At 43.6% G+C, this 27464-nt stretch overlaps 2 protein-coding genes across 5 annotated transcripts in view; both read left to right on the top strand.

Moving 5' to 3' along the window:
• TDRD1 (tudor domain containing 1) overlaps window positions 1-9755 on the top strand; it is a 48429-nt gene extending 38674 nt beyond the window's left edge. For all 4 annotated transcript variants that reach the window (XM_067537170.1, XM_067537171.1, XM_067537168.1 and 1 more), the window contains exons 19-25: window positions 93-347; window positions 905-1021; window positions 1325-1438; window positions 5156-5323; window positions 5746-5961; window positions 6148-6194; window positions 8880-9755. In XM_067537170.1, coding sequence (XP_067393271.1) covers window positions 93-347; window positions 905-1021; window positions 1325-1438; window positions 5156-5323; window positions 5746-5961; window positions 6148-6194; window positions 8880-8972 — 1010 coding nt within the window. In that variant the 3' untranslated portion in view covers window positions 8973-9755. The remainder of the gene's footprint in view (window positions 1-92; window positions 348-904; window positions 1022-1324; window positions 1439-5155; window positions 5324-5745; window positions 5962-6147; window positions 6195-8879) is intronic.
• Window positions 9756-27001: 17246 nt separating this feature from the next.
• VWA2 (von Willebrand factor A domain containing 2) overlaps window positions 27002-27464 on the top strand; it is a 39417-nt gene continuing 38954 nt past the window's right edge. The window contains exon 1 of the mRNA XM_067537029.1: window positions 27002-27053. Within this exon, the coding sequence (XP_067393130.1) occupies window positions 27002-27053 (52 nt within the window). The remainder of the gene's footprint in view (window positions 27054-27464) is intronic.

Here is a 27464-nt window from a genome sequence, read left to right as displayed (position 1 = left end):
TATTTTGTATTTTAAAAATTGTGAATGGGAAGGTGTTTGGTTTTTTGTTTTGTTTTGCTTTTTATTTTTTAAGTCTTGTCTTGTTTCCTTAGGTGTAAAGCCTATTAACAAGGAATGGCTCCCAGAAGCCACAGCAAGATTTCACATGTGCACTGCAGGAATTAAACTTCAAGCCAGAGTAGTTTCTTTCAGCGAAAATGGTGCTGGAATAGAGCTTATTGATAATTCCACGGGTTGTCCAAGAATAATCAGTGAAATTTTAATTAGTGAAAAATTGGCTTTAAAGGAAGGTCTGCCAAGTAAAGATGGGCTACCAAATACATCTGCTGACAAAATAGAGTCTCAAGGTAACTAAAGTAGTATCATTAACTTCTTTTTGGATTGGAATGATAAGAAAATTGTATATCCCTCAGTCTGACTCTCATTTTGAAAATGTCTGAATTAATAAATGTATCTAGTTTTAAATATATCATGAAGTTTGTGATTGGGCACAAGTTGTCCTGCAGGTGGCATTATATGCGAAAGATGGGTAAATGTGCAAGTCATTGGGATTGTGTGTTAAAGCACATAAATATACCGTAAAAAAATTGTAGCAAACTTGAAGTATGACTACTAAAGATTCTATTGCATATTTGTTTCTAGTATCTTATTTTCAACAATATTAAAATGAATGCTGATTGTAAGAAAATTAGATATTTGATCATGAACAGAATGAAAGAAGCTCAGGATATCCAGTGTATTAGTGTCAGTGTTCAGTTTTCATTTCACTGCAATCACACTGAGGTGACTGGAACATCTTGATAAAAGAAATATTACTTAAGTTAATAGACGTGCAACTTGGTGTACTTGTATATATTTGTAGAAGTGGTTTGCTCTGTGTTTTAATACTTTGTGTCTACTTTAGCAACTTCATCTGAGCAGTGGCAGACAATAGAATTGCCTATCAATGAAACTGTGTCAGTCCGTGTAATGGAAGTGATAAGCCCAGACTTGTTTTATGCTCTACCAACTGAAACCAGAGGTAAGTAACAATATGTACTTTATTGTTAATGAAGAAATTTCTTGGCTTATGTACTTGGTAACGATATATTGGGAAGACAGGGATGCAAGATGTTTAACATTTTAATAATGAATTGAGAGACTACCAAATACATCTCAGACAGTAAGAAAAATTCAGAAAATGCAGAAGTATAATATTTTTATTAAAATCTTTGAGCTAGCTTAGGTAAAATCATGCCTAATAATATGCTTTCCTATGTTATATATATCTGTAATGATTGAAACTTCGTGCAGTACTAACAGATTCTGATCACTTATTTTTTAGTAGATCAAGAGAAGCTGCATAGATTGATGATTGAACTGGTAGAATACTGCAACACTCAGAACAGTCACTCCTTCAGACCAAAAGTTGGTGAAGCCTGTTGTGCCAAGTTTGCAGGTGAAAGAATTTTTGTTAATTCTAAAAAAAGGAAAAGTGATCCAAATTGCTTTTACTGGACCAAAACTTGGGCATTCTATAAAGGATAGATGGCAAAGTCCAAACCAAAGAAAAGAGAGATTTGTAAAATCCTTCACATGTCCCAAAACACGGCCATATTTCTTTTGTATATGGCTTCTGTTTAGATACAAACAATACATGACATTCTAGGCTAGAAAGTAAGGAATGCCTCATGCAGCTGAAAATCCATGGAGTTTTAGGAGGGGAAATGTAATTACCTAAACTGGAATTCAGTGAGGCCACTTGGGTGAACTCCCTTATTCCTAAGTAGATGTATATGTTATCCAAAGAAATCTTCTTCAGGAGCAACCCAGAGGGGAGGTGTGGCTGAGTATTTAGTGGCTGAAGATAGCCTCTTACAAACGTGATTCTCTCCTGGGGGTCATGTGGGTCTTGGTTGATAATAGCCAACTCATCGGGTGGAATTCCAGAGGCAGAGTGGATAAGCGTGAGCAGGTACTGGTGATGAGTCATATTGAAGTAATTATGGACTTGAGGATGTGGGCTGGTTCCAGACTGGGGATTTGGGGTCGGAGCCATATCTACAGGACAAGGCATTGGCCTTGCCATTTCTAGTGCCAGGGCAGTAAGTCAATGTAAAGTTGAATGGGGAGAAGAAAAGGACTCTACTGGAGCTGCTGTTGGTTTGGGGCTTTGGTCCTGCGCAGGTACTCCACGTTCTTGTGATTAGTAAACACTTGGACTGGATGACTGACCCCTTCCAAGTAGTGTCGCCATTCTTCAAAGGCAGTCTTGATGGCCAAGAGCTCCTTGTCTGTTTGTCTAGTTTTGCTTAGCAAGGGTAGGCTTCACCAGTAATAGGTGACGGGGTGCAGTATTTGCTTGGCTCCATGCCTTTGAGAGAGGACTACCCCAGTCTCTGTGCTTACATGTGTCAGCTTCCATAACAAAAACTTGCATCATGTCTTGGCTGATACTGGAGCAGTGGTGAAGGCAAGCTTTTGCTGCTCAAATGCTTGCTGGGCCTTGGGCGACCAGTGGAACCAGGCATATTTCCAGAGTAGGGCAGTGAGGTGCTTGGCCTTTCTGAATTTAAAAAAAAAACAAAAAACAAAACCTTCTGTTTAAAAGTTTGTATACTAGGCAGGCCGAGATGGCATGGCCAGATTCACCATAGTAGAAGTACAGGTGATGCTGAGGGCACCATTCATCTTCTTCAGGTGTGAGGAAGCTAGATGAGCCAGAGCAGCTTGCATAGGTTCAGTGAGCAATACAGAGGATGAGGTCACAGTACATGGGTAGTGACTGCAGGAAACTTCTTTTGTCCTCCTCTCTCTCGCAGCTGATAACCTATGCAGATGGTAAGGTCCACAAGGGCATCTAGGCCAATAGGTGTCTCTCTGAAGACCAATTTGACTTTGATTTCTTCCTGCAAGCCCTGTTGGAACTGGTACAGCTGCTCTGCTTCATTCCACTCTGTATCCATTGTGAGGCAGTGGAAGTATGCTGTGTTAGGAGGGTTCTGTGACCTGCCCAGCTAGTCTTCTCAGGGCAGCCTTGGGCATTTGAACTTGGTGTGGGTTATCAAAGATGGTTGATATTGCCTGGATGATATTGATATTGAATGGTATCAAGTTCCAGTGGGGGAGGTCTAGGTTGGATATTAGGAAAAAGTTTTTCACTAGGAGGGTGGTGAAGCACTGGAATGGGTTTACCTAGGGTGGTGGTGGAATCTCCATCCTTAGAGGTTTTTAAGGTGCAGCTTGACTAAGCCCTAGCAGGGATGATTTAATTGGGTTGATCCTGCTTTGAGCAGGGTGTTGGACTAACTGACCTCCTGAGGTCACCTTTCAACACTAATCTTCTGATTCTATGGAGAAAGGCATCCCAGTTAAATAGCACTGGGAAATTGCCTTCCAGCAGAGGGGGTGGGAGGGAGGCAAGCCTAGTCTAATGCATCTCCTGTCAGCAGGCTAATTACCAAGGCCACCTTGGATTGGTCAGAGACATAGATTTTTGGGACGCATCAGAAACAGAAGACGGTATTGGTTTGTGAAGCCCTGAAACCTCTGGCAGTTCCCGTTGAACTGTTTGGGCAAGGGTATTGCAGGCCCCTGGTGGGGGCAAGACACTGCAGGCTGATTCACAGTGCAGTAGTATTGGCACTGAGATGCCTCATTTGCTCCTGTAGCTTCTGGTTGTCCCAGACCAGCTGTATTACTTGGGCCTGCCGGCTTGATTATCTGCCTGGAGACGGGGGCCCATTTGGGCAAGTTCAGTGTTTCTGGTGGCTGTGGTGGTGATTTGAGTCCATCCTCCTTGCACCGGGCTCAGTCCTATAGTTATTGTGATCTGAACAAGCTGTCACAGCCAGGTTGTGGGCAGCCAAGTTGTGGGTAGCCAGAACTAGTAGTCAGAGCCAGAATCCACAGTCATGAGACAGGAGTCAACTGGGTCATGATACCAGGAGATTGGAAGCAGAAGACAGACTGGAGATCAGAACCACAAGTTAGGAACCAGAGTTAGGCTGTATCAGGAAACCAGGATGTCAGAAGCAGGAGACAAACTGGAGGTCCAGAACCACAAGAGGAGTGCCAGGAGTTAAGCCCAGGCGGGATACCAGGAGATCAAGCATCAGGAGTAAGAAGCACAAGGTACACAATCCAGAGCAGGGTGGAGCCCAGTTGTTTGGCCAGCTTTCTATTCCTGCTGCTGATTTAAGTAGGGCCAGTGGGCCAGTTAGCTGCTCTGGGACTCTGCCAATTGGTCCTCCAGGATGGCACCTCACCCTGGGGCTGGGCTTCATGGATCCCAGGTAAGCCATTGCAAGCAGGCTGCCAGATGGAGGGGTAGAGTGTGGTTGCCCTCTGGATCCTGAGGACCTGGGTTCAAGGTCTGTGGGTCATGACCCTCAATTTCCTATGCCAGACTTTCCTAATATCGTAGACACATAGTAATAGCAAAACATCGGTGCCCTTTTGCTATGCCGTTCCTAAGCAGCTGTGGCTGTTGTAATGGGGAGGTTCAAAAATTCACAGATGGGGAAGTGTTCCCAGGGCAAATGTTGCTCATAAGTGCCAGTTGCTCTTACAAGGTGTTGCTGCAAACAAGTGTCTACTGTATCACAGAGCTGTGCACCCAAGAAGCTGGAATGGGAGTCAGTGGAGCCAGCGTATGTTCACATAACCTTACCTGGATGACTTTGATTTTTTGAGATTTGTAAAACGTAAGATGGGGAGGAACATCCCCACTCCCTAGTTCAGGGTGACTGGGCTAGCAAACTCATATCTCAGATAGAACAATTTGGAGGAAACCTGCAACATGAACCTGAGTCTCTTCTATCCACCTGCCCTCATCAGGGCTTCTCCTGTGAATTTTCCTGTCAAAAGGCACGTGACCCAATTTTGAACACTAACTGTATTTCTTAACTAAGAAAAGTTGAGGTTTGGGGGTTTTTGAAAGATCGGTAACTCAGCGTAGTTTTTTCCTTACATTGATTTTTTTTTAAATTAGGACTTTTCAATTACAGTGTTTCATTTTCTGTTTTTGCTTTTCCAGTATCCATGTACTTTGAATAATAAAATCTCCTTTAAATTCTGGAAAACTATACAGATTAGATGGATTATTATGTAACTGTGTATCCTAGTCTGAAGGTGAAGGGCTTCAAATGTTTTGTTCCAATTTTTTTTTCCCCAGGTGATGGCCATTGGTACAGAGCTATTGTTCTAGGAGTTTCTCAGTCTGAAGTGAAGGTAGCATATGCAGACTATGGAAACATCGAAACTCTACCATTCTCTAGAGTGCTGCCGATCACTGCATGCTACTTGAAGCTTCCTTTTCGGATAATTAAGTGTTCGCTTACAGGTAGTAACATGACCAAGCACCATGTTGGCTATTTAGCAGTATGACTATTTGGTCATAGATTTTTTTTTTATGTTGTTACCATTAACTCCTCTGTTCTATTGTCAGTCTAGCTGAGGACTCAAAAAAAGATTACACAGATTATCATTGTAAAGTCTATTTTCAAATCCAGAAGGACTAATTTTGAAAATATTCTGAATTACTTTAGGTACTGCAGGAAAAATATTAGACAACTAGAAATCTGGATTGCTCCTAATTTAATGATAAAGCTGAATTTTGGCATTAATTTTTTTAAAGTTTTATAACATTTTCCAGGTTTTAATGGCATTATGTAATTTTAAGATTTAAATGATAGTGCAGACAAAAGTAATTTAACTATTTACAGTCTAAACTAGAACTCTGTTGTCTCTTCTTATATTTTCCAGGAATTGTGGAATGGTCTCCATTAATAATAGATTTGCTAAAAACATTAATATTGAATAAGTGTGTCATGATTACAGTGCAAGGGATCAGTAAGAATATTCATGCAGTATCTGTGGAGAAGTGTTTTGAAAACCATAATCTAAGCATAGCTGACAAATTAGTAATGGAAGGTTTAGCCAAATATAGCAACTCTGGAAATCAAAGTATTCTGCACCAAGGTAATTGTTTGGTTTGTTTTCACTTAAAATAGTCTTATTCTTAAATTTATTCTAGTGCTAAAAATGAGTTGTGTGTGTGCTTGAACTAATGTCCTTTCTCCTTCTAAAATCTCATTGCATTCAGCCAATTCATGAGGCAATGGTCATTTTTACTGATCACATTTCTGTTCATTTTTTTTCTTGTAGCCCATGCAAATGAGGCTAATTGCTGTTGCACAGAATTAAAAAAGCAAGTAAGTAAGATTCAGCCTAAATTTACTTTTGCTTTTCTGAATATGGATTTTTTTTAAAAAAGGCCAAGGAAAAGGGTGTCTTGGTGTTTGTTTTTTTTAATTTGTGGCTGGTTATAACATTGAAAAGTGTTCCAAAAAATATGAACTTTCTCTTTTATGTTTTACATGGTCAAATAATTCAGAATGTCATGCAACGTGGAAAACATAGGTTGGGTATATAATTTTAGTCAATTCCTAGTTTATCACAGATGCAAGAAAAAAAGGAATGTTCAGGGTATATGTGAATACTGTGAGAATTTGCTATGAATACTCCTTCTTATGATGTATAACTAAGGTCAGGATTTTGTCATGGTTATTTTTAGTAAAAGTCGGGGAGAGGTCACAGGCAATAAACAAAAATTCACAAACTGTAAAATGACAAAATGGGCCTGACTGTTGGGTGGGGTGGGGATGGGATGAGAGCAACAGTACAGGGTCCCCCCACCTCTGCCTCTGCAGAGGCAGGGAGCCTGAGGCTGGGAGCTCTGGGTCTGTGGGCCCCCACCCTGTGGAACCCATAGCGCAGAGCTCCAAGGCAGAAGCTCAAAGCTCCAGGGGGCTTCCCATCGCCTGGGGTGGCGGCTTAGAGCTCTGGGGGTCCCCCCTGCCGCCAGGAAGCTCCAGGACTCTCCTACTGCTCGCTGCAGCTTGGAGTTCTAGGACCCCTTTTCTCCCTGCCCATGGGGGCAGGGAGCCACTGGGCTCCCTGCTGGCTGACTGCTCTTGCCCCGACCCCTTAGTTGAAGCAGAAAATGCCACAGTGGTCGCAGGAAATCACAGATTCCCTGACCTCTGTGACATAAAGATAAGATTTATGTATAACACATTGTACTTGAAGTAACTAGTCAGAATGTGCTGCTGATATGAAGACATTGGATTTGAACTCATTTTTATTTTTTTAAAAGAAAACCACAAAATATATATCCTCAGCACTGAAATTGCTTACTATGTATCTGTAAGAAAAGGTCCAATACCATTATTAGTTTTATCGATCTGACTGGCTGACATGAAAACAATATTAAATTATGTCTATTTGTAGGAGTATTAACATTCTAGGGACTGTTGCTTAGGAATTAAGGCTACATAAAGCTGGCAGAACCTGAAACCTTTAAAGAAAAGAACCACTAACCTTTTCATACAAACAAGGATTTATAATGTGCCCCTGAAAAATTAACTATGGGTGCATCTTGGCATGCATAATGCCTCCACACTGCCTTTTTTGTGTGTGTTTTGTTTAAGAAAAAGTATGAAGTCTGTTGCAAATAGTATAGATGGATATTTTAGTATCTGCAGTGGTTTCTGTTCAGAGTAGTCATGGAACTAAGACCTTGATTTTTCAGAGTCCACAAAAGCCAGGAAATCCAGGGCAAAATCTTACATTTGCTTGTTCCAAGGCAAGATTTCCCCTCAATTGTTTTTGAAGCTTTAAAGCTTAATTAAATTCCAGGGCTTGTGGTGTCTCTTACAAAAGTTACAAAACCATGTGTGTCTGAACAGATATTTGTGCAACTTGAAACTCTTTATTTTTCAGATTGAATTTAGCAGATAACTAGTTAGCCTAATGAAATAAACTAGAAACAGGATCTTAAATTAAATCACTAAAATGAATCACTTCAAGAGCTTTTGGGAAGATCAATCAGATTTGCTCAGAAGTAAGAAGTGGACTTAGATTTTGTTTGGTTTTTATAAAACAAGTTAAATCGGTGTTTAAATTTAAACTTGGGAGTCTCAAAGGCCCATTCTCATTTTTAAGGAGAAAGCCCTACGTTTGGTGGGAGTTAATAGCTTTCAATTGGGAGGCAGGACCAGAAACATTCTGATACTTTGGGGGGAAAGGAGAATGTTTCTACTGAAGTGGGATTGTCCTGGAAGCTGGGAAGTTCAGAGAGGGAAGGCTGATGCAAGGCATTTAGAGGTTGGTAGAGAATAAAACCATTTTGTTACTGAGCTTACTCTTGCTCCTTCCCTGTCCCACTACAGTGTGAAGCAAAATAATGTTCTTCCAGGTAGCCCTTTGAACTGTAGCCATGAGGAATCCAGCCAGATTTCTCCATCCAGTCCTCTAAATGACTTTCCTCTGTGTTTTGTGTGTGTGGGGAGGGGGAAGAGGGAATGGAAAGGAGGCTGGCCCTGAATCCCCTGACACAGATGGGGCAAAGACAGACTCAGTACACTTCAAAGGGCTTCCAGGAAGTGAATAGAGGTAGGTAGCACACCACTAAATGGGAGCAAGGAGAGAATTTAACACGCCCAAATCCCGCAACTCTTGCAGGAAACAAGCAACTTCCGGTTGGCCTGGGCAGTTGATCTCCTGACATCATCATCTCTAGCACCTCATCAGTGCTCTCCTTGGGTGTCACTTTTTAAAAAAAAAAAAAAAAAAAAAAAAAAAAAAAGAAAGAGGGTCAGCCAAAATCATTTAGTGCACTGGGTTGTGTTTTTTCACAAAATAGGGAAAGGTAATTGTAAATCCACTAAACTAGCATGGGAACTCAGATTCATTTGTAGTACCTAGAACTACTTAAAAAAAAAAAAAAAAAAAAAAAGTGACTGGCTCTCAAGTTGATTTATTTAATTTTAAAAATGAACATTTATGTAATACTGGCAACATGCTTGCTAATATTATTTCTCTTCTTCCCCCCCCAGATTGAAAAACATGAACAGATCCTCCTCTTTCTTTTAAATAAACATGTGGATCAAGATAGATGTAGTGAAATGAAAAAAATGTTAGAACATTAAATCTTTTAGGCATGAAGTGTGGTATTACATGCTTAGTACGTCTGGAACACTATGGTGCCAGTGTTAATGCAGTTACTGATGTTCACTGCTCTTATTCCTGGAACAGTGACTGCATTCAGGAGCATAAAAAACTTAATTTCTACAGAAGAAATCAAGCTATTTTACTGTTAAATACTTTCTGAATGTACCTGTACATATGTGAAGTATGAAAAATTGTACATTACACTATCTGAATCAGAGCAAAGCTAGATGGAGCCAAGTTAAGATATGAAGTCTCTGGCTGTTTCTTCAGTTCTTTTGAATGAAGTCAATAATATTTCTTAAGCAACTGTTTTTGTCAGAAAACTCTTCACTTGCAAACCAAAAGTATTGTAAGAGAACTTAGTTAAAACTTAAAAAAAAAACTTAGTTAAAACTATTCAGATGAAGTGAGGATGAAATTAAGTGACTTGGCCAAAGCCACAAAACAAGTCAGTGAACTAAGGGTGTGTGAATAACTGATTTTTCTGTTCCGGGGTCAAACCAAAAATAATTTTACAGTGGTTTGGGTTGAAAAACGTTTTGTTGAATTTGAGGTTATTTCTTTACCTGTTTTTACATAAAATGAAGTAAATTGCAAAATGAAAAGTTGTTTTGAATGGGAAAAATCTAACCTTTTGAGTTTTCTGATTGTTTTTGTTTTGACCAAAACTGTGGTGAATTCAGGACAAAGTTGTCGAATGTTCCAGTTGACCTACGTCTGCATTTTTTGGCAAAGTTTTAAATAAAAAATTTCACTTAGCACTTCCTGACTGCCAGAATAGTGCATTATTTCTTCTCTGGATGATATCTTGACTTCATTTTGACACTGGAATTCATCCTCGCTCTAGCAAGACTCATATTTTTTATTAATGTGGGGTAACATTTCTTTCATACCCCATCTGTTACTTTCTGTGGGGTTGTCATACTTTAAATTTCCTTATGCCTTCAGTATTCCTCTTCATCTGACATGGTGTCCCTGTGCTGCAGAGGTTGCAGGTGCAACTGGGAGCCTGTTAGTAAATTGCTGCTCATCATTTCAATGCTGCTCTGCCACAGCTGCCTGCTGCTACTTTGTAGAGTTTGTCATACAGCAGGCTGGAGAAACTGCTTGTTTCCAGAGCCTATTGTGAACCATTGTCACAGATGAGCTGTATTCACAAAATTTCTTCTTCCAGCGCTGTCATATAAGTTTTAGACTATAGTGCAAGGCATTCTGATAGAGGATTTTGTAAGCTTCACTGGTACATGAAGGCTGTCATGGAAACTTTAGCTTTAAACACACTCTCCTTTGTGTGGGTTTGTTTCATTTCAACCTTAGGTGCTAATTCTGTTCTCTAAAGGTAAAGCCAAGGTAACTTAGGGGGCTGAAAGTTATCACACAAGTCAGTTGCTAGCTTAATAGAAAATCAGTCATCTTTGAACATGGTGGAAGGCAGTGTTTCCTAAACTTTTGAATGTTGAAAAACTCTTTGGGAAAATTAAACATGTTCTGTAGTGTTCACACCCTGATATTGCAGCAGCGTACTAATGCATGAGAACCTCAAAATGAAATGAACTATCAACAAAATTAAATTGTCCACTTGGGGTTTTTAATGGCTACAGTGAGAGAAATGCAGCAAGTAGACACAAAGGAAAAACAGTGCAATATAAAACCGATTTTAAAAATTTTCAACTTAACATCGGAATAGGGAGTTGGAGGAGCCAGTGCCTCCTTCAGCCAACAGCTTCGTCCTTTGCTGCCATAAGATGGGAGGGTAGAACCTCTCAATGGCAGGAGCTATCAGGACACAAACCTGTTGGCATAAGGATCAGACAGGACTTGCACAGAGTTTGGAATAATCTAACGTAGAGGAACATAATCCAAAGGATAAAGGTGAGCTATAAAAATGGGAGTAAATAGCAGGGAGGAGAGCACTTCTGCAGAGTGGGCTTTAAGGGATGATGGGAGTGATAGACCATCCCTTTTCCTCTAATCAAAGTTCAGTCTAAGTATTGGGTATAGCCTCCATGTTATAACTGGAAGAGCAGGAGAAGTAGACTTAAGGACAAATCTCCAGGTGTGGTAGGGCCAGTACCCAGAAGGCAATGAGCATGGCTTTGTTGCACAGGGAGAGAGGCTGGCTATGATTTTTCTGTAGCAGTATCAGTTTATCTGCCTAAGAACATGGCTCTGGAAGCCAGTGACTTCATGATGTCCCTTCTGCAACCAATAACCCTCTCCTCAGGTTTGATGATGAACTTGAGATGGGGTGTGCCCTCAATTTGTGGATTAGTGTGCATGTGACTAAAGGAGAAGTAAGCAAGATGGCACACAGGGAGCTAGCCCCAAAGAAATGCTCTAGATTTAACCATTACGGTCCTGATCCTACAAGTGGTTTGGCACAGCAAGGCCCCTGCAGCAGTCCTGCTGAATCCAGTGCAGGCTAGGGGAGGTGATGGAGCAGTTTCTCTCAACCTTTTCGCTAGCAGGGAGCAGCTTCCTCTATGGGGTCAGGGAGAGCTCAGGGACTGGTGCATTGAGAAACACGGTGCTAGAGGACCCACCAGAGAAAAGACAGGCACAACCCAGGGAACCACGCTTGACATCCTAGTTCTGATCTCTGCGACAGTGAGACTGGACAATGCCAACTTTTACTGATATCTGACAATCTTCTCTTCTCACGTTGAATGTGGATGCACGGGAAGAAGACAGACAGCTCTTTCTGCCATCCCCTCTCCCCCCCAGCCGAAGGTGCAGCTGTTTGTTAACAGGCCGGCCCTGCATTCCCTACTTTAAAGGTACCTGTGGCTGGATAATGAAGTTTCCTGCCCTGGAGGTGCTGCTCTGAATGCTCAGGCAGAGGCACTTGCATTGCAAACTGGACTGGACAAAGCCCCTAGGACAGAGAAGGGTCCGTCCTGCACAGGCAAAAGCGGGCGGGCATGCAGTGAGTTGTTCAGTGAGCTGTCTTTGCTGCCATGCACAGCCTGCGCAGAGAGCTCTCCGCTCCTCCCCTCCCCACCTCGGCCTTGCCTTGGCTCCGCGCAGCACCTGCCCCCCTCTGGCTGCGCTGCAGCGCCCCCTGTGGCAGAGAAGGGAGCTGAGCCAGGGGAAGGCGCCGCTAACGCCGCCCTCCCAAGCAGCTCAGCAGCCTGACGAGCCGCCGCCGCCTTCATCGCTCGCGGAGGGCTCGCGCCAAGCGCTGCCCAGGAGCCTCCACCGAGCTCGTGCGGGGAGCAGAGCCGGGGCGAGCGGGGACCCTGCGGGCACGCGAAGCTGACTTGGTAAATTGCAAACGCCTGGTCCTCCCCCCCCCTTCTCTGCGACACAGCCGGTGCCTGAGCAGAGGGACCGTGCTGCGCTGCCCCCCCTTCCCCCGGGCCTGCGGGGCTCGAAGGTGCCGGGGCAGGGTGCATTGGGGGGGTGCTGCTGCTGCGCCGGGATTGCAAAGTGCCAAGGGCGACTGGGTCCTCCCGCCCCTACCCCCCGGCAAACAGCTGTGTGCAGCGGCTGGGCAGGCAAGAGACCCAGGAGCGGGGCCCGCGGGGAGCCTGCCCCCTGCCCGCTCTTTGCACCCTGGCCTGCCCCCAGCGCCGCTTTCGAAGCGGAGGGGAGGGGGTCTGTGCCTGCGCGGCGCGCGGCTTTGTCTAGCACGGAGGCTCCTCTCCGCACCCGGGACGGGGTGACCCGTGCAAAGCCCTGCCCCACCCCCCTTCCTGCCCCGGTGCCTGCCTGCCTGCCTGCTGGGCAGACGTGCTAGCTGGACTGTGTGTGTGTGTGTGTGTGTGTGTGACCGAAAACGGGTCCCTTTGCTGGCGGGTTGGGCAGCCGGATCGCTGCGCCGCTTGGCGGGGAGACCCGCGCTGCAGGCCGGTTGCTTTCCCAAAGCACCTGGCCGGCGCTGGGCTGACGTTGTAGCTGGTGCGGGCGAGCGGCCGGAGTGTCGGTAGCCCGGGGACAGACATGCAAGGACAGAAGCCAGGAGACGTTCCCGCGGGGTAGCGCTGTTAGTCCGCGTGCAGCAAAACCCACCGGCGCCCTGGAGCAGGTTGAAGACTCACAACATGTAAGGCGTAGCTTTCCCTGGCCTGCAGCCATCTGCCGAAGCGGGTTGCAGCCCAGGAAGGCTGATTACCCCTGCAGAGATGAAACGTGTTAGTCTCCAGGGTGCTGCCGGCCTCTCCTGGCCTGGTCCGACGCGGACACTGGTTGAGCCGCTCCACGCGGGTCCGCTCGCAATCTCGTGGTTTCAAATCAGCTTCTCGCCTATCTTATCTACGGTATTTCTAGCTGCTCCGTGCCCTGCGTGTATTGTATACATGGAAACACAAATCAGAGTTAGATTTCTCTCCCCTCTTTCATAGATCCCCCCCTCCCCACTTCGGTTTCTATTAAGCCAAACAAACCTGTAACATGTAAAGCTGCGATCAGACTGTTCTGCTCTTATCTAGCTCGGTTTTGTTCCTGTTATCCACTGGTGTACAGCTAGTGGGATAGTTCTGCATCTTGCATTATTTTGGCAAAACGGGTGGCTCTACATATGTTATTGCGGAACTTTGCAAGGCTGAATAGTCGCGGACATAATATATCTGAGTCCAAGTTTAGATGTTAAAATAACAGAACTTGTTCTGGTAGGAGTGTGGTACAGCCGGTGCGGGATTTAGTAGCTGTGGTTTTGTAAAGTAGTTCTCTACATGCAGTCCCAACTGTCATTTGTCTTGGCATTGCTCACAGTACAGACGTGAGTTACATCTTCAGCGGGTGTAAATCAGCATAGATCCGTAGAAGTTAATGGAGCTGTGCTGATTTACACCAGCTACGGATCTTGCTTGTGGAATTTATTTTATTTATTATTATTTATTTTGAAGAGACTTCATTAGATGCATGCTTCTTTTTCATGCTGTTTGTGATAAGCCTTAAAACTTTATCCACAAAACCAGTACTGAGAGTTGGAGGCCGTACAACATAATATTGCAGTCTATGAACAGTAGAGTAGTTTTATTGCAGGGTACGTGGCACTATATAGTAGTTACATGATGATAAACAATAATAAGGTCCCTGCCCCCAAGGAGCATAAAGTCTTAAAGGCGGAGATGGAGCATTACGATACAGAACAAACATAGAGTGGTGCATGGTCTCTGCAGTTGGCAGACATCATGGAACAAGTGGGTTTAGAACAGAATATGTATTTGTATATGTATTTATGCATGGCTGAATTATAGCATGTGCACAGTTAGTTGATGGGAGTTTAATGATGTTTTTAAGAGTGTATTGCTTAACAGTTAGAAATATAAAGTTTGACTTTCAGCTCAGGCAGCCTTGGTTAAGCTCCTACTGGACTGAGTGGGAAGGAAATTAATTCCCTTTGGGCTCGTGTAGCCTGCAATTTCTACTGTCACACACGCTGCCCACTTATATCTGTAGGAGTTCTGCACTAGCACAGACTGCAGAATTGGATCCCTAGGGTTGCTACGGCCTACACCCCATGAGAGTCCTGGTGTAAGTGTTAACATGCATCCTACAGCTTGTCACAACCAGGAACAGGTCTAGTTAGTAGGTGAGGGCAGTCTGCTAGGTGGTTAAGTCTGGCCACCAAGAATTTAGTAGGAATCAGAATGGCTCATCTGTGCTGATCAACTGCTTATGTCTAAGCTTATTCTGTGCCTTAATGCATTGTTATTATAGGTCAAATATGGAGCTCTTTCCTGTGGGTGTAAAGGACACATTTACTTGGAACTCCTCCTGCATATTGTGATTTGGTGCTGACTTGGCCAATCTTGGGCATGGGCCTGTTTGCTATAGAAGGGCTTGCAGAGGATCTCCCTGCCTGCTCTGTCAAGAAAAGGGGGAGGTAGGATGAACCAGATAACAAGTGTGAAAAATCGGGATGGGGGGTAATAGCGTCCTATATGACAAAGCCCTGAAAAATCGAGGCAGTTCTGATAAAATTAGGACATCTGGTCCCCCTGCGGGGGTGTTGTTTTGTGTATGGGGTTGGGAGAGCTCAGATAAGCTAACTTTTATGGGAAGGAAGTTGAGGAAGATACTCAGCATGGGATGCACTGTTAGCTTTCTTTGCTGACCCCCTCACCAACTGTCTTGATGTCCAAACAACCCACCAGTCTCTGTGTCAAATGCCTTCATGGGATGACTCCATTGGAGGTTAATTGACCAGACAGTGTTGTCACAGTTCAGGGCAACTGCACCTATATTCCCCCTCCGTGGTTCACCAAGGGCACCCACTCTACGCTTCCAGCTCCACAGCTGTCACCTCTCCTGGCTGGAGACCCACATGTCTTTCTCTCCTGACTGGGGTTTTTCCAGGCTGCATAACTCTCTGCCTGTGCTGTGATATCCCCCACAAGCCAGACTGTCTCAACTGGCCAGCATCTGAGCTGTGCTTTCTCTCTGAAGGTTAAAAGCTGTAATTACCAGCAGTTAACTTGCAAGAAATCATATTTATTCTGAAGATGAAACCATTGCAGAGAAAACCATATTAAAAACAGTACAAGAAACTGAACCCATGCTAAGATGTTTACAAGAGGTCACCCCAACTCCAACAAGGACTCTGGTAGGAGCTAGTCCTTTAAACCCCAGCAAGTGGTTTTGTTTTTCTCTGGTTACCAATTCACAAGAGGCTTAGCACAGAATTAGCACCCTCAGGAACGGCTCCACCTTTCCATTGCACATCTCAGGCCGTTGATCCTGAGGCTCCATTAACAGATGGTCAGCAGCCAATGGAAATGTAGATCCTGAATTTTATTTAAAAAAAGCACCCCCACGTCTCACCTATTTTAAACATGTGTTGCAGCTGTATTTGCTTGTATGGTCTAGTGGTTACAATAGGTGTCTGAGAGCCGTGACTCCTGGGTTCTATTCTTGGCTCTGCTACAAACTCACTGTGTGCCCTTGGGCAAGTCCCTTCGCCTGTCTGTGCTTCCATTTCCATACATGCTAAATGGGGATAAAAATACTTCTCTATGAACATTATCCAGTGCAGTTTTTAAAGTATTTTGAGAGCCTGGAATGAAAGGTGCTAGAGAAGGGTGAAGTTTTCTTCCTGTTTATATTGGTGAGGTTAGGGGGAGGATGACAGGTGAATAGGAGATATGAGCTAGAAACAATGAAAATGGCTTGTTTGAGGGACTTCTCAGAAAACCCCCATCCCCAGATTGTACTTTTGTTCCTTGGTTTCTTTTCTGAAGAACAATCCCAAATGTAAAGGGAACAGTGTTCTGTATACATGTTTTTTCTGATCTTGGGAGCATGCACATACACTGCTCCAGCAATGGTTTGTGTGCTGAGCAAATGCGGTCCTTTCTTGTGTCCAAGACTCCTAATTGTTAGATAACCTCAGCAGAGCATCATCTGAAAGACATGGGTTAAATCAACCTTGCCAAGGAGGTTCTCGCTGGTGTAAATGGCTTACTCAGACAAGACTGACTAGCTAACCTCCTGGAAATACTCATGTGTATGTTTAAAACCAGTCTTGAGCCAAAAAGCCCACTGAAGCCAATGGAAAGGCTGAAGCTGATTTTAATGGGCTTTAGAACAGGCCCTCGACCCCCATCTTGCAAACACTTATGCTCCGTCTTGAACACAGCATACATTTGCAGGATTGGTGTCTGAGAGGTAAATCCCAGACTGTGGCTTCTAGCAGAAGTTCACAACGTTGCAGCAGGAGGCCATGGACTTAACCACTCTGGCTAGGCTTTAAAAGGGAATTGGGTGTTTTATGACCAATCACTGCATTGTATTATCATGTATGCCAAGATTCAGACAATCCGTCCCAGATGTGAGGATCTAAGCTGATTACTAAAGGGAGCAAAAGAAGACTTTTCTCCCCACCCTACCCCTCTACGTAGATGGTAGAATTGACTGATTTATGGGGACTTTTTTGTCTTCCTCTGCAATATCAAAGATTGGCCTCTGGCTTATGACAGGGACTAGTCTAGATGGACCCACTGGACTGACCTGCCATAGCAATCGCCAGACCTTATGTTTCTAGTCATGGTTCTGTGAGCCCTGTTCTGCCACACTGACCAGTTAAAGCAGCAGTTACACTGGTGATGTGTTTGCATTTTAAGGTCTGACCGATATTGTCAGGAGCAGCACTGCTCAGAAATGACTAGCCTGCTGTCTGCTGCTTCCAGTGCCGGCTTTTCAGGTGTGCACCTCTCAGATGTCTGAATGGCTTTCTGAACTTTAACTGCTGCTCATTGGCCTTTAACATAAGTCAGCATCCCAATGGGATCAGGTGTGCAATCAATCAAGGATCCCTCTGATCTATTAGTGATCAGTGTTGTATAACATTTAAAAAGAAAGTGACTGATGCATTTTTAAGAAACAAAGCAGAGTCCCATCTCCTTGCTGACGCACAATGATGATGTGCACTGCAAATATCCTGTACATATTGCAGGCCTGATTGTCAACTGTCTTTTGCTGTGGGTAATCACTTACACCTGTGCAAGGGGGATGTATATCACTAACTTTTCACACTCGCTTTGGACAGGTGTAGTTGAGTACAGAAGATGCAAAGAAGTGGAGAATCTGATCCAGGATGTCTCTGTGTGCTCGTTTCTTTGGTATGCCTCTTGCACGTTGGCCTAGATCTTGCTAGCTTGCTCCTGCATGAATACATGGAATATAAATAACTTCTGTGGAGAGAAGCAGACCCTTGAGGGTATGTCTACACTGTAGCTGAGAGGTTTGATGCCCAGCGTGGGTAGACGGACTTTTGCTAGCTGGCTAAAAATAATAGTGTGGATGTTGCAGCCCTGACAGCAGCTTGGGCTAGCCACCGTCCAAGCCCACTGAGCCTCCTGGGTCCAAGCTTGGGTGGCTAGTCTGATCTGCCACCAGGCCCGCAACGTCCACGCTGACGTTTTTAGCATGATATCCTGAGCTTAGCTAACACGAGTCTGTCTGCCTGCCCTGGGAATCACGGCTCCCCCTGCAGTGTAGACGTCCCCTGATATGGGAACGTCTGAAATGGAATTCCCAGTCTTGAACAACCCTTTGCAAAAAGCTAAAGGATTCGGTACAGTGCAGAATACAGTAATTGCACTGAAATCTCTAGGCGTGTATTCTAGTCTTGGATTAATAGCTCCTGGCAAGGTACATGACTCAGTCACGTACATGTTTTCACAGCCTTGGCATAATTATATTGTTTGCCTAGTTTATTTCTTTCCAGCTGTAGCTGGCTTAATCTAAGAGACTGAGTTCACACAGATTGCTGCATCCCTCTGATTTAGACCCTCCGACAAAGCATTTGTTCCCTGTATTCTGTACTTCACCATATATTGCTTCAGGGAGATCCTTATTGCCTGAAACTCTAAAGAAGGGCAAAGTGTTATGTTCACAGCATACACAAGGGAGTTAGATTGAAAACATCAAATACTCTTGCTGGAAGGTTGCAGTGTAACCGTACTTTTATTCTTAGAGTCCAGAATAGCAGCACACAAGAACTCCAAAACCAGACAGAAAGAAAGCTGGCTGCTCCCTGAACAGAGGCACCGCTTTTCCCACCTTAGACTGGCTGGCTGCAGAGCAGATGGTTGCTAGGCCCCAGATCACACTGCACACTTCCCTACAGAGCCCTGTGCTGGCAAGCAAGACCAGGAAAACACCTGAGAATTAAAACTGATCACAGTTTTCAATATAGCACAAATATGGGCCCAGGGAGGCCTTACACATTATATCTGACGAAACATAAAGTTCCGATATTTGTGGAGACACACCTGCTGTTGCTTTAATGATGGGCAAAATCAATAGCATGATGTCTCCTGGAGCAAACTTTTCAGTAAGTTCTAGCACAAACTTTTGGGGTCAAAAAATGGTCCTTAATTCAGGTATTGTTAATTTTTATAGGACCTGATCCAAAGCCCATTGGCTTTAAAAGGGCCCATCTGGGAATAACTATAGACCTGTTTCATGCACAGGAATCATTTCATCAGTCAAGCGGCTTGAAAATTTTCCAGCAAAACGGTCGATGTTTTCAGTGGAAAAAATTGGTTTGGGTAAACAAAAATGTTTGTGGTGAATTTCTGTGGATTTTTTTGAGGGGCATTTTTCAACAGAAAATTGAAAACTCAAACTTTTTGGCTGAAAACTAAAAACTTATTGGGGGGGGGAGGGTGTGGTGTGTGTGTGTGTGTGTGTGTGTGTACCAAAAAGTTGAAAATTTCCACACACACCCGTTTTCCACCCAACTCTATTCACCAGCCTCTCAGAGCAAGCATATCTAGGGCAGAATCATGATAGTATTACTGCAAACTGTCACGTAACTACATAGCCATTTAGGACAGGAAGTGAAGAATAAATCTATCCAACTGAAACTGGATCAGAGAAGCTAGATGGATGGATCTACAAAATAGATTTTTTTTTAAATCAATTCTGAAATGTCAAAGTGATTCCAAGCAATCTTGGAGTCCTTTCCTTTCACAGAAGTGTTACCATGACCCGTGGAGGAGAAGAATGCAGAGGAACATGTTAATCTCTTAGTTATGTGGTTGAGGTTGCAGAGCTGCTGGCAGGCGTTTGACATGGTGGAGAGCTGCCATGAGGGAGTGTCTGTGGGGTGGCTGCCTTTTTGAACGGAACTTCTGTTCTTCCATTGTTGCTTATAGTGAGCGAGCTAAATCTGGGGTTGGAAGCTGCCAGCAAAAGCAAACGGACGCATTTGTGTCTTATGTCTGAGTGCTTTTGTTTCTAAGGAGCTAATGTGGTATTCCTCCCACCCCCACGCACTCCCAGGAAAGTAGGATCTTTAAGATCTTGCGGGAGAATTGAGGGTAGGTGGGCAAAAGGATCCAGGGTAACTGGAAGAATCAGAATAAGCAGCTGTTCCGTGTCAGCCAAAAAACAAATGGAATATAGATCGACTATTTGGTTTTACCTTGAAAGTCAAATCTGCATTTGAAAGAAGACTTCAGTCTGCAGAAAATCTGTTGCTCCGCTGAGCTGTTGGGCTACTTTCTTATACAGGCCAAAGGTTTCATTCCTTTGAAAAAGCCATCTCTGTGGTGAGCCAGCAGTATTATATCCCATCCACAGAAGTCCAGTTTGGTTCGTTCATAAGACTCTTTGAATAAAAACACAACATAATCTCTCTCTTGTTTTAAACTCATTCTATAAATAGAACCAGGAAGGTTTGAAAAACCAGCCTGGGAAGCCAGCTCTTTTTGTTGTGAGCCAAGCTACGAGTAGGTGGTAATTAATTAAAGCTACTGGCTGGCACTTTCAAATAAGCCTCTTCATGCCTGAGCACTGATTCAAGAGGTTCCTACTTAGATGTTGCACTTGCAATAAAGCAGTGCACAATGTTAACCATTCTGAGGACGTTGTAGTAATGGTGAGCCAAGTTATTGTGTGTATTTTATTATAGTTTCCCCTGGTACCCCATAATGACCATGTTATTTCAACAAAACGTCAGCAGTATGTTACAGTAACTGTCAGCTGTATTTTCCACATCTCACAGAAACATCTACTCAAGCTACGCAGAAATAAGAAATGTGTTTTCCCTGGGTCCTGGATCCATTTGGATCCAGAGGTTTGGTTCAGCCTATTATAAACAGAGTTCAGCTCCAAAGTCTTTGGATTTGGATCCAGATCCACTTACCCTGGATTTTGGATCCAAGGTTTGGCTCTGGTTCACTTGTTACAAAAAGCACATTTAGATATTTTACATGTGATGAATGGCATCTGGAAAAAAAACTCTTTACGAATTCAAGGGGCTGGATTTTCCAAAACTTTTGTGCACAATTACACACTTAATTTGTATACTTGATTACCATGACTGTAAGCACCAGCTGGGTATCTGTGTGAGCAAAGGAACAGTTTTATTTAATCCTGCCGCATGCATGCATAGGATTGCACACGCACAGTTTTGCAAACTTGACCATACACTGTTTTGACACCAGGGAAGAAAAACTAGAGGCCTTTCACTCTCACCTACTCCCCAAGCCAAGACACTGTCTGAAGTTGTTTGCCTGATGCTAATCCTGGAGCTGACATTGACAAGCATTTGCTGACAATCTGCTGCTGAGCCCATGAGTTGTTTTTCAAGTTCATTTTCCCCAGCACGAAGCAGGCGGGGCACTGGAGATTTACTTCATTTAAACCTGAGGTCGGGGCTGTATTATCCATTAGGCACAATAGGCACAGTGCCTAGAGCCCATGAAACTTTCAGGGCCTACAAAAAATTTTGTGAACTAAAATAAAATTTATCCGAACATTTGAAAAGCAAACAATAAAATCAAAATTCATATCTTCTTAAATTAAATATATTTATATACGGTACAAATTACTATTATATTATTACATATATCCATTGTAAATTTAATTCTGTGACAAGATTTAAAATTTTCTAAGCTTTTAAGGAATATGGTTACAATATTAGCAAAAGGGAATGCATTAAATGCAGGGTTCAATTTTGAACAATTTTTATTTGACATTTTGCTCAGAGTGGCATAACTAGGGGCCACAAAACCTCGCAATTAATGTGCTTAAATTAATAGCTAAAATCAAATTAGTTATTTCGGTCGGGGGGCCTACGAAGGCAAGTGTGCCTAGGGCCTACGAAGGTCTTAAAACAGACAGTGTCATTGAAACATCTTTATGTCTCTGTTCTGTATTAAAGCAACCTGGGATATCACTCCCCCATGCCACACACACACATCTGTCACATCTGGTAGCAAGTGAGGTCTTGTCATAATTTTCACTCTGCATTGTTGTTAACTCAAGTATGCTTTGGAATTAACTTGAAGTAATCACGCCCTTGGGGAAGAGCAAAAACATAATCTTTTCTTCCTGACATGTACAAGGGTTGGAAGCTACTGAGGAACACAATAACTTCCTTGGTGAAGTAATGGTTTGTGTTTTCTTTCTTTTATTTAAGCATATTTTGAACTTGCTAATTTAGTAATATCAAGTGTGGCAGGACTGTTGGGAGGGATTCATTAGACCATGTTTGTAAAGCTCTCTGAACATCATGAGTGGCACCAAAGAAATGTCAGGTATGATTAGCAGTGTGGTAGTATTACTTGAGTTGTGTAATACCATTTTTTACTTCTAGAGAATCTTTCTCTTTCCAGGAACTCAGAAGCACTTTTGCAAACATTAACTAGGCCTCACTGCTGGGGCTGGCCAAAAAAATTGCCTTCAAAACTGGTTTTTGATGGAAAATTGGGGTTTTGGCAAAAGGAAAATGTTTTTGGGAGGTATCTGATTTCTGCAGAAAATCTTTTTTTTTTTTTTCTGCCAAAAAAGATGAAAATTTTTGGTTTTCAATATTTTTATTTTTTTCTCCTGCAAAAAATAAACCCTTTTCCCAATCACCTCTGCTCACACCACTCCTGGGAGAGAAGTGCGGGGAGCAGAGAGGTTATCAGTCACTGAAATGCAGACGCTTCTGTGGTGGAAACGAGTCAATGGTCAAAGCACACACAGATGCTACATGGGAATCTGGGACAACTGAGCCCCCCAAGTGTATTTGATAGAATGTAACTCCATGAGTTTGAGCCCCGGTCTACACTACAAATTTATGTCGGTATAACTATGTTGCTCAGGGGTATGGAGAATCAGCAACTGTGGTTATACTGACCTAACCTCTTATGTAGACAGTGCTAAGTTGATGGAAGGGCTTCTTCCATTGACACAGCTACCACCTCTCGGGGAAGTGGAGTACCTACACTGACAGGAGACGCTCTCCCGTTGGAGTAGGTAGCATCTTCACAAAGAGCTACAGTAGTGTAGCACCGTAAGTCTAGAGAAGCCGGAAGTTTAACAAAGGCACGGGGGTCAACACCCCTGCTGTTCTAAAAGGTACCACTGGATCTATAGTGATCTTAAGACCTGGGTTTTACAGCTCTTCTGAAAGATTGTACTTTGAGCAGCATGTGTGTCCTCTGAGGCACTACTTTAGTTCTGATTCAGGAAGAAAAGCCCCAGCTACTGAACTGACAGCGTGATTAGATGTTCTTTGGCGTCTCCTGTCTAAGTAATGATCCGACCCAAACCGGCTTAGTTCATAGGCTTATGCTTCTTACTGAAAACAAGAAGAACTTTATTAAATAAGGATATTCATAAAGCTTTTACACGAGAGGAGCTGGGAAGATTAGAAGAGCTGGAAGCACCGCTTTGTGGGAGACCATGCTTGGAAACACTCATGTTGCTGCATGATGTAGTGTGGCTGGGATCCATTTGTAACAGCGCATGCGCAATCTCTGTTCTGAGCTCACTGGCTTCAAGTAGCTGGCAAAAGTGATTCATTTTAGGATGAGGCGTAGGGTAGCCGCTGTTCCAGAAGTGCCCCTCTCTGGTTCTTTAATAGCACTATGTTAACGTGGTTCTAGTGTCCACAAGTAACGTGGCGGTAAGAGTGGAGGAGAAGAAGGAATGGAAAGGTCAGCAGACAGAGGGCAAAATAGTGGCCACAGTGTGAAATGAATTAGGAACCAATAAAATGCCAAACTGGATTGGACTAGGCCCTGTTGTGATAATTGTGTGCTCAGCTGTAAAAAGTATGTGAAAGTTCATAAGATGTCAAATAACCTGGAACAACGAATGTTGATGGGAAAAGGTATGAAAGGGAGACAAAGACTGAATTAGTCCGCCCCCTGCCCCTCCTCAAACGGTCTATTGATATAACTCAATGACAGTGCTAGGATCATGCTTGGTAAACAAGCAAAGTGTGGAACCAGAAATCAGTGAAACAAAACCGGTGTGTCGGAAGTCAGGCCATCCTGGTGGGCAAAATAATGAGGGGATGGGCTGTTCCACCCACCCTTCCTTTTGTGAAAGAAAGAGACTTTGGGGAGAAATATTGGCTACTGGAGTGAGCTGCACCAGCCAGGCTGCCACCCCCACCATCTCTTGAGACGCCAGGCCTTCAACATGCTGATCCTGAGAGATGTCCTAACTAACTGGGCCAGAAAGAGGGTCCCGGATGACATTGCCACCTCTACCAGCTGCAGCTGAATGCCAAGAATTCCCTGGGGCGAAACAGGATTGGACTTTAACAGCAACAACAATAGCTCCAGCCCATCTCAGTTCTCTCCTCTTTTGTAGAAAAGGGCAGTTATGACCTTCCTGGGTACTGCCTAAGAGACTGACAGACAAGGGGGCTTTTCTTTCTAAAATGCTCTTTGGCTAAGGGGAAAAGGAACAAGAGATGCTGTTAAAATGAAAGCCTTATTTAATACTTTCTGTTTCAAATGTTTTTACTGTTTTTCCTTCTTTTCTTTACCTTTAACAAAGGTGGCGAGGATTTTTAATGATGTGTTTGCCGTGGTACTAAGCAAGCGGAGGTCTCTGTATTCCAAACCCCGAGCCTTGTTTACCATTGTTTAATTTTGGACAGTGACTGGGTTATGTTAATACCTTTAGCCTATATAGTCTCTCCAAATGAATTCAACAGTCCATCTAGTTTCTTATCCTTTCTCTGACAGCGGCTGGTACGAGACACTCTGGAGAAAGGTGCAAGAATCCTGAAGTGAGCAATTACGGAATAACCTGCCCAGAGGAGAAGTTCCTCTCTAATCCTCCTCATCAATTAGAGGTTGTCTTTTATGCCCTCAGGTATGAAGGTTTATAGCCCTACAAGCTGCTTGTGTGTGCGCGCATGTGTGCACATCATATTACCATCCTGCTGTGCATATTCTCACGATCCATTTAAAGATCAAGGCCTGCTTTTGTTTTACTCCTGCTCAGCTCTTGGCTAGTTCTGATTCGCGGCAATGTGTTCTACAATGATGTGTTTCCATTTAAAAAAAAGTTTCCTTACCAAAAGAAAAAGTGTTCCTCTTTCAGTCCAGCTCCTAAAGATGAAAACTTCTACCACCGTTGTCACTAACTGGTGGAACCGCTGATCTTGGAGATGATGCCAAGAACATCATCTTGCTTCACAAGTAATTCCCTGCTAATGTAGCTATTTCTTTTATCCAATCACTGATAACTGATGCAGTTGACCGTTCCCAGACAGATATGGAGATGGTGTTGGATGGGACAGGCTGTCAGGACGTGGCTATCCTTGTCTAGTGGAAGAAGCCTACAGTAATGGCAGACCTTGAGCTACCTGGTTCTCATTAGTAAGGTCCTTCAAATAAGGCACTCAGTACAGCTATTATTAGTTGTATTGCAGTAGTGCCCAGGGCCCTCAGTTGAGAGCAGAGCACCACTGAGCTAGTTGTTGTAGAAACATGAAGGAAGGCACAGTCCCTACCCCATCTAGTTTCAACAAGACACACCAAATGAGTGATAGAAAGAGGACAAAGGATGGTCTTGTCGACTGGGGTGCCAGGAGAACCGAGATCAGTTTCTGGCTCAACCACAGCTTTGTTGCAAGAGTGATGGAGGGATCTGAAGCCAGGCTGCAGCCGTCTATCACTTCAGGTCAAAGTCTTGCATTCCCTCTGGTTCTGATAGGTTATGTGGGTTGGAAGCTGACGAATGGCAAAACCAACTGACATGTGACATGCCCTCTGTTTATAGCTTTGTCTTCGTGGATTACATAACAGTTTGGAATCTTTAACCGTTCGACCTGCCTGTGACCCCAGAGGGGTGTATACTGTACTCCCTCCCTCCCTCCCAGCTGCTAGGAAGGTAAGATGTGCCACACCAACAAGGGACAGTGTTTACAGAAGGAGCTAAATGCTGATGATAGTTCATTTACTTGAGCAAAAGCAAGTGTCCAGGCTAAAATACGGAAAGACTTTTGCCATCCACTCAGTCTCTGTGATTGAGCTGTTGCATTTGGACCTGAGACTTCATTCTCGCAAAGCTAACCATGGCTAGCTTGAAAACTACATACAGAACAGTGGCAGCCTCATACCTCTGCTACCTGGGTAGATGCATTTTTACCCCCTGCATGCAAGAGACTTGCCAGCTGTCAGGCCGCGGAGACTAACAGATAATTCCAATATTAGCGCTGCCAATGCTGTGATCCTCTCTTTCACAACTTGTCCCTTTGTGATAGTGTCACTGGGCAGCGAGGCACCACGCTAGGGAACTTTTCCTACAATCTCCCCCTCCCCATTTTGCACTGGTGGCTTTGGGTGTGCAGAAGCTGGGTGTTCATACCGAGGGCCAGAAAGAGCTGGAAGGAGCCCTGCTTATTTTGCTTTGCTTAGGATCCTCCAAATCCTGTGGGCAGCTTAGAATAAGAACATAGGCCTTTGCGCTCTATATATGGTTAGTAGCGAGCATCATTACAATCAGAACTCTTGAGATATTTTTCACTATTAAAATGAATCTAACATTTTGAGATCTTTGGTGAAAGGTTGGATATTATGAGTTAGATGAAGAAGGGGGCAGGACATCCAACCACCAGAAGATCATTTGCCCTCCAATAGACCGTGGGATGACCCTTCTTCTCCACCTCACCGCTCCTGGCCCTTGCTATCCCCATGATGATCAATTCTAAGGAGAGAAAAAGCAACAGTCCATCAGTTGCACAGGTGTGATCTTTCTGCTGTCTCCCCCATTCTTTCTGGTGTTATCCTCGCCTAGCCATTTGGTGTGTTGCTATTGGGTAACCCACAGTAAAACGTATGTGTCCTTTTCTTATCACCTGTTGTATAATCACAGGTGGCATCTCCCTTCACCGCTGTTTACTGCAAGGTATGGTGAATCTGGACATATCTAATTATCAGCATCATGCCTTCCATTTTCCCCTTCCCCCAGTTCAGCAGTCCCTGCTTCAGCTGCTTCTACAGTCTGGAGTGTCTATTGCAGGTCACTTGAAATAGGGAAACAATCACAATGATAAGGTGAGGGAGTTTGTTCCCTTTTTCTTTCCTTCCATTTACATCTTAATCTCTTTTTTTTATTCTCTCTTCCCACCAGCCCTTTTCCCGAAGTGTCTATGTTTGTATATTATATGTGTCTTTAGGAAAGCAAATGATGATGTAAGACCGTTGTAAAGGAATTGACTCTTTCTCCCCAATGACAGTTATCACTTTAGAATTGTATTTTGGTGATCTCCTGAAAATTAATTTGTTCCTTTCTCTTTAAATTTCAGCGTGTCGTCATGAGCCTCTCACTGCCCTCTGAATCCATCTGCATTTTCCTGTGTTCCCAAGGTACATTTTGTTTGAACATTGTCTTTTCATGCCCCTGGGGCTTAGGCTCAGATGCCCCCATTGATTTCAGCTGTGGCACTGAGGTTGAAGTTGGGTCCTTATTCCCAGCTTGAACGGCTGGTTTAAATTGTCCATGTCAATTTAAACTTCTAAGAATTTCACCAAAATAAAGGAGATTATTTTTGACTCTTACAACAATAAGAATACACATTTCTGAGCTGCAAGCAACCCCTGTGGTGTAATTTTCTCTTAATTAAATTGCAACTGGTAGAGTACGCTAAAGTAACTGGGAGATGTTGCCTCCTGACCTGAAACTTTATTTTTGCTGCTGGCACATGTTACACCCCATTTACCTCTTGGGTCACCTCAAGTGACATGTCCTCACCCCTGTTAAACTGTTCTGAGGAGACG

The sequence above is a fragment of the Emydura macquarii genome, unplaced genomic scaffold, assembly GCF_026122565.2.
Source record: "Emydura macquarii macquarii isolate MOO-44397 ecotype Brisbane River unplaced genomic scaffold, CSIRO-AGI_Emac_v2 contig_3692, whole genome shotgun sequence".
NCBI classification, from domain to species: Eukaryota; Metazoa; Chordata; order Testudines; family Chelidae; genus Emydura; species Emydura macquarii.
Note: the sequence above shows the minus strand (reverse complement) of the source record. Positions and strands in the feature narration are given on the sequence as shown.